We start from the raw sequence: 15,249 nt of genomic DNA on the forward strand, positions 1-15,249 counted from the left end.
CTGCAGAAAGAATGTGTGGGCCTGAATTCCCTTTCTGTTTGCTCCATTAAGACCTCACTGTACCTGTAAAGAAAGTAGTTGGTCACATAGTAAGGTCTTAAAGGTGTTAGCCTAGAGAATGTATTTCCTTGGAAGGATTATGGAAAGGGTGTGCAGTAGGGAGGAATCATTCAACCTCACGATGGGAGAAGCCTGGAATTCCCAGGTTCCAGTGTGTTTTTTCTGGGAAATACTAAGCAGCTGATTACATAGCTGGAAGCTGCTGCTGTCAGTAGCCAGCTAAAAAAGGACCAGGAAGCCTTGCAACAGGTGAATCCCTGGTATGTTAGTAACTGTCTTTTTTTTTTTTTTTTTTTTCTTCCAGCACGCAGTTCCATGTATTTGAGTTGACAAGACAGCTTCCCCGCTTTTCCATGTATGCCCTGAGCAGCCCGGACTCGGCCATAGAGCCGCTGAGCTTTGTTAACTGTACAACGAACGAGAGGCCACAAAGGGTGAGTTTCTGCTCTGCTCCCTATTTCCCGGCCCTGTGTCCGGCTGCTGCTGGTGGAGGGTTTGCGATTAGCTCGAGATTTCTGAGAGCAAAGGGAAATGATGCCGTGTACTCCGCTGCTGGCCTTTGGAGCCTGTGTATGGGCCTCAGTGCCTTTTTTCCTTCTTTAAAAGATGCTTCAACTGAGGCATTCCCTGCTTCAGGAATTCCTACAGCTGCAGGAACTGATGCCTGCCTCAGCATTTTGGGTGTTGATTGTTTGCTGAGTGGCAGTCCGTGGAGTGCCAGCAGCGGGAGTCCTGTAGGGAGCTATGAGGGTAGATGAGCAGGAAGAAGGCACTACAGTGCCCGGGTAATGGCTCCGTTTCGCAACCGATGAGCAGCAGAGTGGTAGCTTTGTCTCTGAAAGATCTGGATTGTGGGCTGGCAGTGATTAGTGCTGGTCATTTCCCTCGTAACTGTCGGGCTCTGCCGTATTTGCATGACCTTTGCTGCATTAAATGGCCAAGGCCGAAACCGAGATAAAACAAAACTTCCCTTTAAATTCTTGCAGCAGGACCAAGCCTTGCTTCCCAGTTTTCTCTGGTCTCAAGGCCTGGGCTTTTGCTTTGGCCCTGGGCTGTGGTCTCTGGTTGTTGCATTTCATTTTTTTTTTTTACAAATATTCGGCTTTGGAGCAGGGAGTCAAGTCATTCTGACTTAATGGTGAGGGTTTAGGGGATGAAATTTAGCAAACGAAATGTCCATGGGATATTCCTGCCTGAATGGAGTGCACGTTGCGTGCAAGGACATGTCCAGGCTGTCCACACGGGTAATGGCTCATGCTCTTCGCTTTGTTTCTGCAAGGTTGTTATGTGGCTGAACCAGAGCTTCTTGCTACCAGAGGATGCAGAGTTTCAGAGCGCTCCCTTTCAGGTTTGCTTCACTTCCCTGCGTAACGCCGGACAGCTCTGCATCAAAATCAAGCCCGGCGGGGAGGTGAGTACCTTCCCGGCCAAGGGGAACACCCGTTCATTAAACGCCAGTGAAACTTAAGGGTGGTGCCCACATGGGAAAGTACAAATAAAGAGAGTAAACAGGCAGAGGAAGCACTCATGTTTTAGGGATGTTTTTGGAAACTTTTGGGTCTATATAGTTAGTGGGTAAGATTCCAGGGCCAGTTAATGAAGAAAGCTGCTTAGCCTACAGGTGAGTAGGAAGGTATTTGTTCCCACACAGAGTGGTTTCATACTTCGAGGCCTAAAGGCTGCCTGTAGCTTTTGTACTGGTCCTGTATGCACAGATGCCTCTCTGTGCATCTCTCTGCCCCAGGCCTGGATAAAAGCCCCATTGAAATTGGTGTCTCTGTATCTGTTTAAAGCCGTAGAGCTCGCTCCTGCGGCAGTTCTGCCTGTTGATCTCCCTGCTGGAGAGGCAGTCCTGCTGGGCACTCCTGGGAGACCTTTGGGCATGGGAGAGCGCTGAAGTGCTTCCTTCTTTCCCTTCTGACAGATTTCCATCAACACGGATGATATCGATCTGGCTGGTGACATTATCCAGTCACTGGCCTCTTTTCTGGCCATCGAAGATTTGCAGGTGGAAGCAGATTTCCCTGCGTACTTTGAGGAGCTGCGGAAAGTGTTGGTCAAGGTGAGGAGGCATCAGGCTTCTCAGCTGTCGGGTATGCGATCACTGGGGGCATTTGTATGATGGAATCTCTCAACTGCTTGACCTTCTCCGTGGGAACCAGCCAGTGATGGCTTCCTGCCTGTCCTGTGCAAAGCACTGGGGCACCCTCAGTTTTCTGTTCATGGTTTGTTGAGTGGAACAGACCCTTGGTCCCCAGATCCTTCAGGATAAGGTAAAATGTGTTGCCTGGGAGATTGAGGTGTGGGTTTGGGTCCGGAAGTAAGGTCTGTGTCTCAGCCTGCTGAGGGACAGGGAGGTGAGGGGAAGGAGAATGGTCTTAGGGGTGCTGGTAGGTTAAGTTAGGATGTTACTTACATCACACCAGGCCAAGATTTAGCTTAAGCAATTACCCGCATCCCCAGCGTGCCGCGGCCCTTTCTCACGGCTGTTTGCCTCGGCCAGGTGGACGAACACCACGCGGTGAACCAGAGGCTCACTGCCGACATGGCGGAACACTCCAACCTCATCCGCAGCATGCTGGTTCAGGCGGAAGACGCACGACTCCTGGGAGACATGTGAGCAGTTGCTGCTAGGCTTGTGCGGTTTGGGTTTAGAACAGCCAGTCTGTGCCTTTCCAGGTAGAAAAGCACAAAAAAGCATTTGTGTGATACAGGGGGTGCCCAGTTACGAGTCCTGATGTGGAACTGGTGCCTTTGCTGGCCCCACTGTGAGCTCTGCTTGGGCCTTGTCTTGTTCTTCTGGTGGAACCCAGTCTGGGGAAGGCAGAAGGGTGGAGGTAGGGGCTTGGCATGGAGCAGGTGGGGTGAGGCAGCCTTGGGATGGTGAGATAATTAGAGCAGATACAGTAAGGGAAGGTGGCAATAAAAGCTGTCCGTGGTGTATGAACTTTTGAGAACACCAAGAAAGAAATATTAGGTGTCAGTCCTTTCACTCTGCTGCTGTGTTCTGCCCCTTCACTGTCAAGAGCAGCAGTAGGGAGGCCTGAGCCAACACAGGGCAGTGTTGGTTTCACTGGGGAAAGTGGCATCTTCTCTTTGGGTTGCTGGATAAAGTAACTTCAAAAATAGACCATTCTTTGTCAGTAAAATAATGAGCATAACCACCATGTCCAGACAAATCTGTTGTCTCGTAGCTGGCAGGCAGGCGGGTAACCGTGGTGGCCATCACAGCCGTTATCGCTGCACCTTTATATTGACGAACCAGGAATGACTTTCTTGTCCCCACAGACGTGCTGGTAAAAAATAACTGGACTGATTGTTCCCCCAGGAAAAACATGAAGACACAGTACATGGAGCTGTATGATCTCAACAGAGATTTAATAAACCAGTACAAAATCCGTTGCAACAATCACACGGAGCTGTTGAATAATCTGAAAGCTGTGAATCAGGCAATCCAGCGGGCCGGGCGGTTGCGTGGTAAGCACGTGTGTGTGGGAACGGGGAGTCCCGGACCCCATGGAGGCAGATGAGATGTGTTCCAGGGGCCTCCTGGGTTAGTTAAGCGACTTCAGGATTTTTGGCTGAAGCTAAATTAGTAGAAATCATCTTTCATTTTTCAGTGACGGTCACCTGCGACAGTGAACTGTGAGTGTCCAGGATTATCTGGGATCACGGTTTTGGAAAGAATAATTCAAAGTAGCAGGATAGAAATCCCGAGTTTTGTTGTACACAATTCAAAACCCCATTTTTTAAAGTAGTGTTTCACTTCTTCCTTTACAATTGTGCATAAAAAAAGAAGTACCAACTTAAGCAAGGCTTTGTATCTATATTATGAGTTCTGTGGGTCTGTGAGGGAGGAGGGATTTTTGCGTGCTTACAGCATTCCCCTTTCAGCGAGCCCCTTAAGCTCCACTGTCATAGTGCTACAAAAAATTCTTCTTCAAAGAAAGGACTTTATTTCTGTATTAGAAAAAAGGTGGCACTTTGCTGTGAAGGTATTTGAAAGAAACTCCTAAATTTTGAGATTAGATCTAATAAGTATTTTTACCAGTTTCTTAGCAACTCTTTCCTTTTTTTCCTCTTTTCCTTTTTTCCCCCGTCTCTACAGTTGGCAAACCCAAAACCCAAGTGATCAGTGCTTGTCGGGACGCAATAAGAAGCAACAACTTCAACATGCTGTTCAGGATCATGTGTGTGGGAACGGCCTCCTCTTAAAACGACGCGGGGAGCAGCGGGCGCAGAGAGGCAGGTGAGGGAGCAGCAGCCACGAGCGGTTCGTGCCGTCCCCGGACTGCAAAGGTAGGGTTTTAGTTGAGCCGCCGGGCAGTCGGTGGTGTTAGGCAGGCCAGAGGACAGCGAGCGTTGTGGAGGAAGCGCGGCGGTGGTATTTATGCAAGACAGAGCTATAACCTTGGAACAGTTATTTTTCTTACAGTAACTTATTTATGTATTTTAATATATTTTGTAGTGAAGGCATTGGCCTTTTCCATTAAATCATAGACTGGCTTGGCTGCTTTCAGTCTTATTTAACTGGGGAGATGCGTACGGCGACCTTTATTTGGTGGAAAAAACTCCAAGCCAGAGCGCTTCCCTGGTTTTGCTGCGCAGTCTCCGTGCAGACTGAGCGCTTCACCTCCCGTGGGTTTCGTTGCTGGGCTGTGCTGTTTCCCAGGTTCACGGCGATTCAGGGCGCTAGGAGCACCAAAGGGTAACCAACAGCTCTGAAAGGCGTCCAGCTCCACGATCCACGCAGGTCGGGAGTGATCCGTTTCATAGCCGACATGCTCCCCGCGCCTGGATTGCAGGAAGTTTGGATTCCAGCTACTACAGGGGAAAAAAGCTGCAGATACTGAGGTGGGCAGGGATGCATTTCAGGAACAACAAAAACAAACTACACGCCCAAACTGGTGCCTGCTTAGGAAGAGCTGGCAGTACGTAGTGGGATCAAACAGAGAAGGGATTGAAACATCTCTTGGCTCCCGGCCCAAACCGGTTCATTAATTATGGGATCTCTTAGAATTGGATTTAAATATTACAGTACGGCTGTATCTTAGATCTAAAGATATTTTGGAACCTTTGCCAAAGCAAATTTCTTCTGGAAGCTAAAAATACCCTGCGCAGGTGGAGGTTGGGCCCTGGTGCTCCTAGCTCCAGCGCTGTTCATCGCACCTAGTGCCGTGTGGATCGGTGTTGGCAGGGTGAGCGGGGAGGAGGCGGCCCACGGCTGCGAAGCGAAGTGCTGGGGCAGCTTCTCAGGGCTGTCGGGAGTATTTGCATCCTGAACTGGTCTGTCACTTGTCACTGCTGCGTTGACACCCACAGCCCACTGCAGCTGGTGGGCATCCAACCGGTTGAATCATAGAACCGTGGAATGGTTTGGGCTGGAAGGGACCTTAAAGCCCATCCAGTTCCAACCGCCCTGCCATGGGCAGGGACACCTTCCACTAGAGCAGGTTGCTCCAAGCCTCATCCAGCCTGGCCTTGGACACTTCCAGGGATGGGGCATCCACAGCTTCTCTGGGCAACCTGTCCCAGTGCCTCACCACCCTCTCCGGGAAGAACTTCTTCCTGATATCTAATCTAAACCTCCCCACTTTCAATTTAAACCCGTTACCCCTTGTCCTGTCCCTACAGACCCTTGTCAAAAGTCCCTCCCAGCTTCCTTGTAGCCCCTTCAGATACTGGAGGGTGCTATGAAGTCTCCCCAGAGCCTTCTCTTCTCCAGGCTGAACACCCCCAACTCTCAGCCTGTCCCCATGGCAGAGGGGCTCCAACCCTCTGAGCATCTTCGTGGCCTCCTCTGGACTCGCTCCAACTGGTCTATATCCTTCTGAATGGGGAATGTAATTCTTACATTGTGTTTTAAACCCCAAAATGGCCCTTTGCCACTGCTTTGACCCCTTCAACACTGAGAACTGCGCTGCCAAAAGCAGAGATCTGTCACTTCAGATCTGCAGCAGGAGCTCATTTGAATCCTTTTAAGAAGCTGGTCGTTAGTCAAATCCAGCTCCTTGGTAAAGGCTGGTGAGCCACCCATGCTGTTCTAAGCAAGTGAGCTTTGAGCCCTGATTATGGAACAGTCTCCTGGCATGTGCTGGGCTTTCTGCCACCTGCTGTACCTGTTCCCACTCTTTCAACCTCTCCATTTGTTGTTCACATTCAAAATCCTAACGCTTGCTTACTTAATGTAGTCTGGTCAGCGACGGGAGAGTGGCTCTGATCAGGAAGCAGCTTTCCCATCACCCTGATTCTCCGGGCTCCACACCAGGCGCTTCCAGCCCCGGCTCCGTTTTGCTCCTGGCAGCGAGGTCAGTCCTTTGCTCAGCCCAGAGCTCTGATAAGGCTGATGTCCCCTGGCTAGGTTTCTGACCACAAATTTGCCATTTATTTTTCCATTAAAAACAACCTTTTATTTTTGCCGAACATAAAATCCACGTCCCGTAAGCTGAGGCGGTACCAGGTCTGCGGTTGCCTGTTAGAACCGAGCGGCCCTCGGCTGGCGCGCGGCAGCCAGCGGATGTAAGCTGACCTGCACCGGGAGATCGCGGTACGTGGTTCCGCTGTACGATTCGGCCCGGGACTAACGCCGGGTGACGCCGTTCTTGGGGGCAGGAGGGGAACTGGTCACAGCAGGTTAAGCCACTGGTTGGGCACAGAACTACTTCTGGAATCACTCGAGCGGAGCCTCGTGGTGTTAAGCGCTAATGGGCACGGCTGCGTTGATGGCACCACACCTTGGACTGGGGATCGGGTGTAGATCAGAGTCCTGCACCGCTGGGGCACTTCCGTGCCTGCCTGGGACTGCGGCTGGGGCTGGAGCCTTCCTCAGACGGCCCCTGGCTGCCTGGGAAATGCTGGCCAAGTCCTGGGCTGGCTCGGTGCCTGCTGGGAGGGATCTGTGTAACAGTGGTTTTCAGTCTCCTAATTCAAGTTCTGGCCTGGAGTTTAGAAATACCCCATGTAATTGGAACTGACACTTGACAACGGGTATCTGATTTTAGCCCGTTCCTCCAAGTCACATGGATTCCTGATGCTCTTAATTAACACTAATTCTCCGAATACGCGACGTCAGAACGTGTTTGCTGCATGTCTGTGGATTCCTTCAGTCTGGTCTACAGCTGAACGGTTTTATCTTGCTCCAGACCAAACTGTTCCTGTTTTCAGCTACTCTGCAAACCGATAACTACCAAATCCTGAAAAATCTGTGCTGTAACTCAGCATTTCCATAACTGGGGGCTGCTGGTATCCTGCATCAAATGCCAGGCTCCGGAGGTGCAGTCGGCTGGTGGGACGCGTGGGTCCTCGTACAGCCGGGCTGATTGACATCTGCGCGAGGCCGTCGTGCTGGTATGAAGTTTCCGCTCTCTGTTGCTCACGCTCCATGACTCTGCTCACTTCCTGTTCTGCATCCTGTTTTTCTGCATTCGTTTTGTGGGTATGAATGTACTTGGTACGATCAGAGTACTTTGCAAGCAGCTACACCTCATGCTAAATGTAGATTTGTAGCCAGCAAGAGAGAGCACCCATTACTGGTGCAGGCTACGTGAAGACCCCTCTTCCCCAGTAGCTCGTATTGGACGTTTTGGCGAGCGCCAGCTGTGTGTGGGGTTGCCTTTGGCTTTTGGGCCCGACCAAGAAGGGTGGGAGGGCAGAGACGTGTTGATTTTTAAATCTTTGAATGCTGACTGCAAATTTGGCTTCTTCGATGACTTCACCTCAGTCCCCGGAGGCAGTAGGGTGGTGCCTTGTGATCAGACAGACGGGGCTGGCTCCAGGAGAAGCTGGTGTGCCCTCTAGTGTGCCATGTATTATTGAAAAGCAGCAAGCTCCAGGACACCCAGCTTCTTCCCAGTCTTCGGGTAGGCTGTCCCAGGATCTACCCAGCACACTCTCAGGCTCCCGATGCAGTAGAATAAATAACTTTGTCAATTAATTTACTCCCCACTGTGCCTAGCGACTATGCTGTGAACAGCTCTGGTCGAAACTACCCAACTAACCTTGCCTTTTTTTTTCCCCTTTGTAACTTCTATTACTTGTCCCTTCCTGCTGCTTTCCCCCCAGGAGGAGCTGCTGCCCTACAGGCAGCGGAGTGCCCCAGAAACCAGTGATTCAGAGTCCTGCCCTCACGTCAGGATTTGTTTCCAGCCTCATCCCCTTGTCTTTGTAAGTAGCACAGAACAGTACACGGGGAGAGTAAACCCCAGCCAGGTGGTCTTGGCAGCGCCCGGGGAGATGAGTCAGAAGGCGAACAAGATGGGGTAGATCTTGCAGTAGCAGCTCGGAGCAACCACCTTCCCGGTGACCTTCTTGCCCAGGAGTGCAGGAGGGGACAGCTACAACCCAGCAACTGCTCACAGTCCGGGATGGAACCGATGCCGAGACGACACGGTGCGTTGACCCGTTGCTCTGGCATCAGCGTGGCCCAAGATGCCTTTCGCTTTGGAAGCAATGGCTTCGTGCTTCAGTAGATCCTTTCTCGAACCCCCGTGTGCTGGGATCGCAGCGGAAGGTGCTGCTCCCGGATCTCCACGCCCAAAGCACATCCCGCTCTGCGAAGGGTGCGGAGGACTCATGTGCCAACGCGACCAGCCTTGCTTTGAGCTTACTGCTCGGCGGCTGCCAGCTCTGCTCTCACACCCCCACCGTGGCCTTCAGCAGGCCCAGAACGGGCGCAGCAGCAAGGTCGCATCCAAAGCTACCCTCTCCTGTCCTGGGAGGCGGAGGAATGAGGTGCAGCTCTCCCTGGCTCGGATGAGCTGACTACACACCCCTGTCTCCTCCTTGCCAAGAAAAGGGTTTCAGGCAAGTGTACGCAGGCCAGGGCCGAGCCTGCAGTGGGGCGTTGTGCAGTCTGGCTGCCCTCTGAAGCAACCAGCGTGGCTCTGCAGCAGCACATCGGTGAGCTGGACACCTTGGAGGCCAGGGCCTGGCACAGCGCCGCTTGCAGCGAACGTGGTGCAGCGAGCAGGCACCACACCGAGGCCACTGCCTTTCTTGTCCTGTGTCCCGCAGGACCTGGATCTGCTGCCACCCGGGAGGACCCAAGCTGATCTCCAGCCCCAGAGGCCACAGCAGGGCCACACTCTGAGGCCATGCTGCTGGTGACCCCCCCGCTGTGGATGAGGCGAGTTAGCCCCTTCCTGCTGCCGGCCCAGCCCCTGCTCCGAGGTTGCAGCCCACCACCCCTTCGCCTCTGAAGCAGAGACTCACCGCGGGAGCGGGTCTCCTCTCTCGCCTGGAGACGAGCTTTGGTAAATTCTCTGGGGAAAGGGCTGCACCTGGCTCTGCCTGCACAGCATTTAGCGTGGCAAAGTCCTGCTCCTTGTTACAGTGCCAGGTCCTTCTCAACACCAGCAGCTTTACAGCCTTGCTGTCTTCCTTCCAACTCGAGTTGTGCAGCTGGGAAAAACTATTTCCCATGGCAGCTCCTTTATTTGTGTCTCTACAGTGAACACAGCTTGCCCAAGCAGCGTGTGAAGCATGGTTTTTTGCCTTTTAATAAAATCACTCATCGGCCTGGGGCACTGCACAGTTGTCTTTGTACCCTGACAGGGGAGAGGTACAACCCGCCGTGCCGTTTCCACGAGAAAAGTGGGAAAGCTGACGGAGCTGTGCGACACTGACCCCCTCCACGCGGCACTAAAAGCAGTCTGAGTGCGTGTCTCAACGGGCTGGATTACTGACTGTGCAGGTAAAAAAAGTCCCCTGGATCCCGTGGTAGGGGTCAGCTCGTAGAGTGCGATGGAGGTGGCAGCAGCAAGGTTTGTCTGGGCTGAGACTGGCCCCACCGTTCCCTTGTGTCACCGTGGGCGCGCTCTGCACCCTCACTCGTAATAGACAAAGGAAAAATCCCAAAAGCCTGTTCTGCTGGGATGATTTTTCAGGCGTGCCAAGCTACGATGATTGATGTATTTCACGAACTTCATGGTTTCTTTGTCTCTATAAACTAAGGCCAAGCAGTTGTCCTCTGGATTCACTGTCAACAGCTAGAAGACACGGAAGGGAGGAAATTAGTTTCACAAAAATGGCTTTAACATCATTCTGAGGAAGAAACAAACCAAAGGGTTTCAAAAGCTAGCCAGGACAAAGCTCTAGTGTTAAAAAATGAAACGCATCACTGTTTTCGGTTTAATACCCCTCAACCTGAAGCGTTTATGAGACAGCGAGGGACTCTGGACTTGGGGCCACCCAGCGCCCTCACTAGCACCAATGCTGAACGTGACCTTAGCAAACAGCACCTCCCTGGAAAAGCAGCAGCCCAGCTACAGCCTTGTCCCCTCCGAGGCTTCCCAAACGCCACCAGTGCAGGGCACTGTCAGGGCCTGAGCCGCAAGGCCCTTGAGGCTGAAGCCGGAGTCCACGAGCAGCAGTTCGGGCAGACCGGCTCCAGGGCGAAGCCCAGCAGCCTTGGGATTATGTCAGCGCTGTGACAAAGTGTAACTGTACCTCCCCACCCTGAAGAATTTTACCTAATTAGCAGCAAGCGGCGGAGGTGCTTACCTCCTCATCTTCCCCTTTAGCGATGTAGGACGTAAAGCCACCGTATTCTGCATCCCAGGCTTGAAACAGGAAAGAAAAGACTCTTAGAAAGTTCAACACTTCCTGGAGATGTCGTTTTTCCACCCCACTCCCCACAGTTCCTGGATACAGGATGATTCCCAGTTTACCTCCTGCTGGTCTGTTTGTTTTTTCAACTGCGGAACGACTTGAAGGAAACGTGTGAGATTTGCCTGGTACCACACAGGGGCCATTGCAGGTTCCTGGCTCCCTGCAGGCAGAGCCGTTTTCCCTTGGCCGACACGCGAAAGGCCGTCAGCAGAATCACCCGTGTGTGCCAGGGCTCGGCTCACATTTAGATCCTTGTTTTCACCACTATCTAACAAGCAACCAACCTAAAATGCCTAGAAACGCCTAAAGTAACTTGTGAAAATCCTGGGCTTTGTGAAAGGGAGGCACAGTGATGATTCTGATGAGGATAGGGGCAAAATGGAACACCTGGAGTGGGTTTTCTGGCCACTGGACCCTCCACCGTGCCCAGAGTCACTGCTTGACAAGGGAAGGTCTGGGAGCAGCAGCCTTTCCCTCTGCCCAAGCGCCACACCCTGGCTCCAGCGGGAAAGGTGGAGGCTGATCCCAAATCCATGTAAGGACAACTGAAACCAGGGCTGCTGCGCAAGCCTTGAGGAGGGTAAAGTCTGCAGAGCCCTTCTGTATAGCAAGAAGCAGGGAAACTCTGGCTGTTGTAGCGCTGCTGGGAATTGAGAAGTCCTTCCTTCACACAAACCTTGTGAGGAGAGTCTGACATCTGTGTTCTGTGCGCTTACCCTCACAGCCGCAGAAGAAGAGCAGGTCGAGAGCAAATTCTGTTGCTTGAGTGTCATGGACTAGAGTATAGTGCCCGTGGGTCCAGCGCCTCAGCTCCCCCGCGCACACCGGGCTACCTGCGCCTGGAAGAGGGAAGACACAAGCCAAACGATGTTGTACAGCGGCTGACACCCGCCAAGCTCGAGGCACGTAGGGGGCAAGCCCCCGCGCTGCGACGCACTGTGGCGCAGTGCCTGCCAGCCCCAACACAGCGTTAAGGGAAGACAGAGTAAAACCACAGATCTGGCGTTACCTTTTTCCTAGAGGTGGCTCTGAGTTACATCCTTTGAGCAGCATGGAGGAGGAGGTGGGCCAAGACTGGCTCTTTGAAAGGGACTGGGCTGGTTTTGGCTGGGGCTAGTGCGAGGCAAGGTTTTGCATTTGTGCCGAGAAGAATGTTGGTAACATGCTGATGTTTTTAGTATGAGGCTACGGTTTGGATTTGTTGGCAAAGAATATTGACAATACACTAATTTTTTAACTGTTGCCATGCAATGTTTACATTAAGCCAAGGACAGAATCAGTCTCTGATTCTGCCTGTGATCCCAGTTTCTTCTCCACAAGAGGCTGGGAGGGGAGGCAGCCCGGTCAGCTGACCCAGACTGACCAAAGGGATACATCATGCTGTCAGAAGTCACGTATGTACGCTGAGGGGAGTTGGCTGGGGGTCTCTCTTGGGCTCTTGCTGCCTCTCTCGCTCTGGCTGTTGCTGCTCGGGGCCTGGCTGGGTGTTGGCTGGCAGGTGTTGAGTGGTTGCATCATTTAGTATTGTTTTCCCATTGGTGTTTCCATTACATATTATTAACAGTATTATTATTACATATTATAAGTAGTATTAGCATCATTATTTCCTTTCATTTATTTTTCATTATTAAACTGTTCTTATCTCAATCCATGAGTTCTCTTATCTTTTTCTTCTGATTCTCTCCCCCATCCCACCAGGGGATGTGAGGGGGAGGCGAGCTGGGTGGTGCTGGATTGCTGGCAAGGCCTAAACCACAACAGGGATCAAGCTGCGGTGTGCTTTGGTTAAACAGTTCCTCCTTTTGTTTTGCGGTTTTTCCCCCATCACACGATTTCCAGCAGTGCTTCAGGAGCCAGCAACCCATCTGTTCTTGAAGTGCTGAAACAACCAGGTGCTGCAGCGAAGAAGGATACTGCTCTGAACTCACTCTGCACTTGCCATCCCAGGAGGTATGTCAGAATCTGGGGAAGCCTTTCTTTTCCTATAGGTCTAGCTCAGTTCTCAATCTGTGCAGCCCCAAACTACACTCTCCTCCTAAGTTTTCCAGTGGGATTTTCAGCAGAACTTGGGGTTTTTACTGCCTTTTATTCCGGTGGCCACTAACTTGCCTGACTCAGTGCAAGATGAGCATTTTCAGAAGCTCTATCCATGACCTTCAGAGGCAGTGTTTTAAAGAGACAGCAACGATCTATGAATCCAAAATTAATCTAATCTTTTATCGCCGTGATATCTCATGGCTGGCAACTGAGTGGATATTCAGGCTGGCAGCATCTTCTGAAAGGTTACATCCTGGTTGTAGGTATTAGTTTTCTAATACTAATTATCTTCTGATCTGTTCACTTTCTTCCTTTTCATTTGGTCTCATACAAGAATTTATTTTATAGGAAGCAGGAATATAACTACTGGGAAAAGATTACTGGGCAATTAACTAAGAGCCCCCCTCCTCACCCACGCCGTAACTCCTCCGGAAGTCCCTCCCTTAACTCTGTTCGAAACGGTATCTTCATATTCATCATTATTTTATTCCAAATACTTCTGCCATGCTCACTTACTCTGGATACCCAGTCTGACATACTTCAAGTCCCATGTTTGTGCCCGTGCCTTGTGCTGGCTGCAGTACAAGGTGAAATCCTAGTTCCATAAAAACCACTGGGAATTCTGCTGCCAACATCCATAACATCAGGATTCTGCTCAAGTCCTTTCATGCTGCTGCTGCTGGACTTACCATTCTGCCTGTCGCTGTCTCGTGCTCCAGGGTTGTTGTCAGGCTGGTCTGGCGGATGCGGACTGCTATCAGCGTGCTGTTCAGTCTCTTCCTGCTCAGGTTTGAGACTGCTGTGCCCAGCAACGTCTGCTGCTCCTCCTTCCTCAGCACCTTCATCCTCATCAGAGGGAGCCAGGAAGTGCAGCTTTAGGCCAGTGAAGTTGGAAAGCAGTAAAAACAAGGCCTCGGAGCGTAAGAACTGCAGGAATTGCTTCAGGATGTCGGGGAGGCTGTCTTCCTCTGCTGTCTCGTAGAGTCTGGAAGACAGCAAAGGTATCAGCAGGTGTCTCTCCTTGTTGGAGAACCAGCAAGGACCATGTCCATGGGGCAGCATCAACCAGTGCCGCCTCATGGCAGCTCCTGCTTGGCCTGATCAGCAGGTGCAAAACGCGGCCACTCCCCACCTTTTATTGGCAGGCCCCCGGCTACTCCACTGGATGTCTTTGCTCTCCAAAGCTTCACAGAGTAGCTGGTATTTCTCTTTCTAGGGGAGAAAAGATAGTGCCTTTAACACTCAGCTCCCAGGTCTCCCTTGGTGTGCTAGAAGCAGCCATCCTGTGCTCTCGGATAAGGCCCTCTCACTTTTTTCTGACTCATCTGAGGCTCCTACAGACAGCTGCATGGAGGGGCACAGCCTGGCTGGGCAGCACGCCCGTTCAGCGCCAGCAACCAACAGGCCTCAAATGCTACTTGGCTGTCTGCTGGGCGAGACTGCAGTTAGTCACTCGGTTACACGTGCCCAGCAAACCAGAGGTAACTCAGCCTTGAGAAGCAAAGCCTGTCAAGTAAGGCAAAATCATTACGGGTCCTTTGTTTCATGGCCAGGTCAAGTTCCCCACGCGCTGCAAGAGGTTGAGGGACAGGGAAGGACAGTGGTCGCCACCATGCTAGGAAGCAGGGAGGATGATGTGTCTTTCCACCCTTCTGCTTGGCTTCTTGTAGGAAACAACAATGTTGAAGGGACTTCTGTGGTTTTTGATGAATGTACAGGCAGCAGAGGGGATCCAACCACAGAATGGCTGAGGTTGGAAGGGATCTCTGGAGGGTACCCCGTCCATCCCCCTTTAGGGAGCGAAACTAGACGGTGGTTTAGCTGGCAGCTGTACAAGCAAGCCCTTTCCCGGCCTGCACGACACATGGTACCCACCAGCCCTGTGACCTGATCTCGCACACCACATCAGACTGAACCACTGGGCTCACCTTAAGAAAATCCTTCAGGAGAATTTCTGATCGCTCCTCAAATTCCTCCTGGATTTGAGCTTGGGAGTCCATGTCCAAATAAACTAGATTGAGCCACTCATACAAGATTTCATGCTGGAAGGGAAATGAATGATGAATGTGGAAAAGGAAAAAGGATTCGCTCGCATCCCCCGTGTCCCCAGCTGGTCACTGGGCTGGATTCCTCCCCCACACACTCCATTCCCTTCTGGGACTTCTGTCTTTGATTGCACCACGAGTATTTGGTGCATTGTCTGCACTACTGTAGGGATGCGCAACGCAGAGTCAGGAGAGACATACAAGAGAGAAACCAAATATGACTTTATGGACATGAAACAAAAAGAGAATGGGGTAGGTTAAAGATGAAAGCACCCCCGAGCATCGGTGCATCCCGTGACAGGTATTCCAGGGACATGAAAGAAACAGAAGTGCACATAAGCCCACGTAGGCTCGTTACTCACATCATAGGGGATGTGCGGGGTCCTGGGCAAGGGAGCTTCCACGTGGCGCGCAGGTCTGACTACTGCTGGGCCGTGAAACCAGCCGCTCACTGACAACCGGCACTTCTCCGCAGACAGAACTTCTGACACCTGGAAGA

At 51.8% G+C, this 15,249-nt stretch overlaps 2 protein-coding genes across 2 annotated transcripts in view; one reads left to right on the forward strand and one right to left on the reverse strand.

Annotated features, from left to right (window-relative positions):
- Positions 1 to 4,281, forward strand: part of BBS2 (Bardet-Biedl syndrome 2) — a gene marked incomplete at its 5' end in the record, with an annotated part of 15,822 nt that extends 11,541 nt beyond the window's left edge. The window contains 6 exons of the mRNA XM_010161216.1: positions 365 to 494; positions 1,340 to 1,471; positions 1,985 to 2,122; positions 2,564 to 2,676; positions 3,389 to 3,537; positions 4,169 to 4,281. Of these exons, the coding sequence (XP_010159518.1) occupies positions 365 to 494; positions 1,340 to 1,471; positions 1,985 to 2,122; positions 2,564 to 2,676; positions 3,389 to 3,537; positions 4,169 to 4,275 (769 nt within the window). The remainder of the gene's footprint in view (positions 1 to 364; positions 495 to 1,339; positions 1,472 to 1,984; positions 2,123 to 2,563; positions 2,677 to 3,388; positions 3,538 to 4,168) is intronic.
- A 5,603-nt stretch (positions 4,282 to 9,884) lies between these two features.
- Positions 9,885 to 15,249, reverse strand: part of OGFOD1 (2-oxoglutarate and iron-dependent oxygenase domain containing 1) — a gene marked incomplete at its 5' end in the record, with an annotated part of 9,146 nt that continues 3,781 nt past the window's right edge. Inside the window, 7 exons of the mRNA XM_010161217.1 lie at positions 9,885 to 10,046; positions 10,561 to 10,619; positions 11,385 to 11,501; positions 13,395 to 13,690; positions 13,838 to 13,917; positions 14,634 to 14,747; positions 15,113 to 15,241. Coding sequence (XP_010159519.1) covers positions 9,885 to 10,046; positions 10,561 to 10,619; positions 11,385 to 11,501; positions 13,395 to 13,690; positions 13,838 to 13,917; positions 14,634 to 14,747; positions 15,113 to 15,241 — 957 coding nt within the window. The remainder of the gene's footprint in view (positions 10,047 to 10,560; positions 10,620 to 11,384; positions 11,502 to 13,394; positions 13,691 to 13,837; positions 13,918 to 14,633; positions 14,748 to 15,112; positions 15,242 to 15,249) is intronic.

The sequence above is a fragment of the Eurypyga helias genome, unplaced genomic scaffold (assembly GCF_000690775.1).
Source record: "Eurypyga helias isolate BGI_N326 unplaced genomic scaffold, ASM69077v1 scaffold22141, whole genome shotgun sequence".
Taxonomy (NCBI): Eukaryota; Metazoa; Chordata; class Aves; order Eurypygiformes; family Eurypygidae; genus Eurypyga; species Eurypyga helias.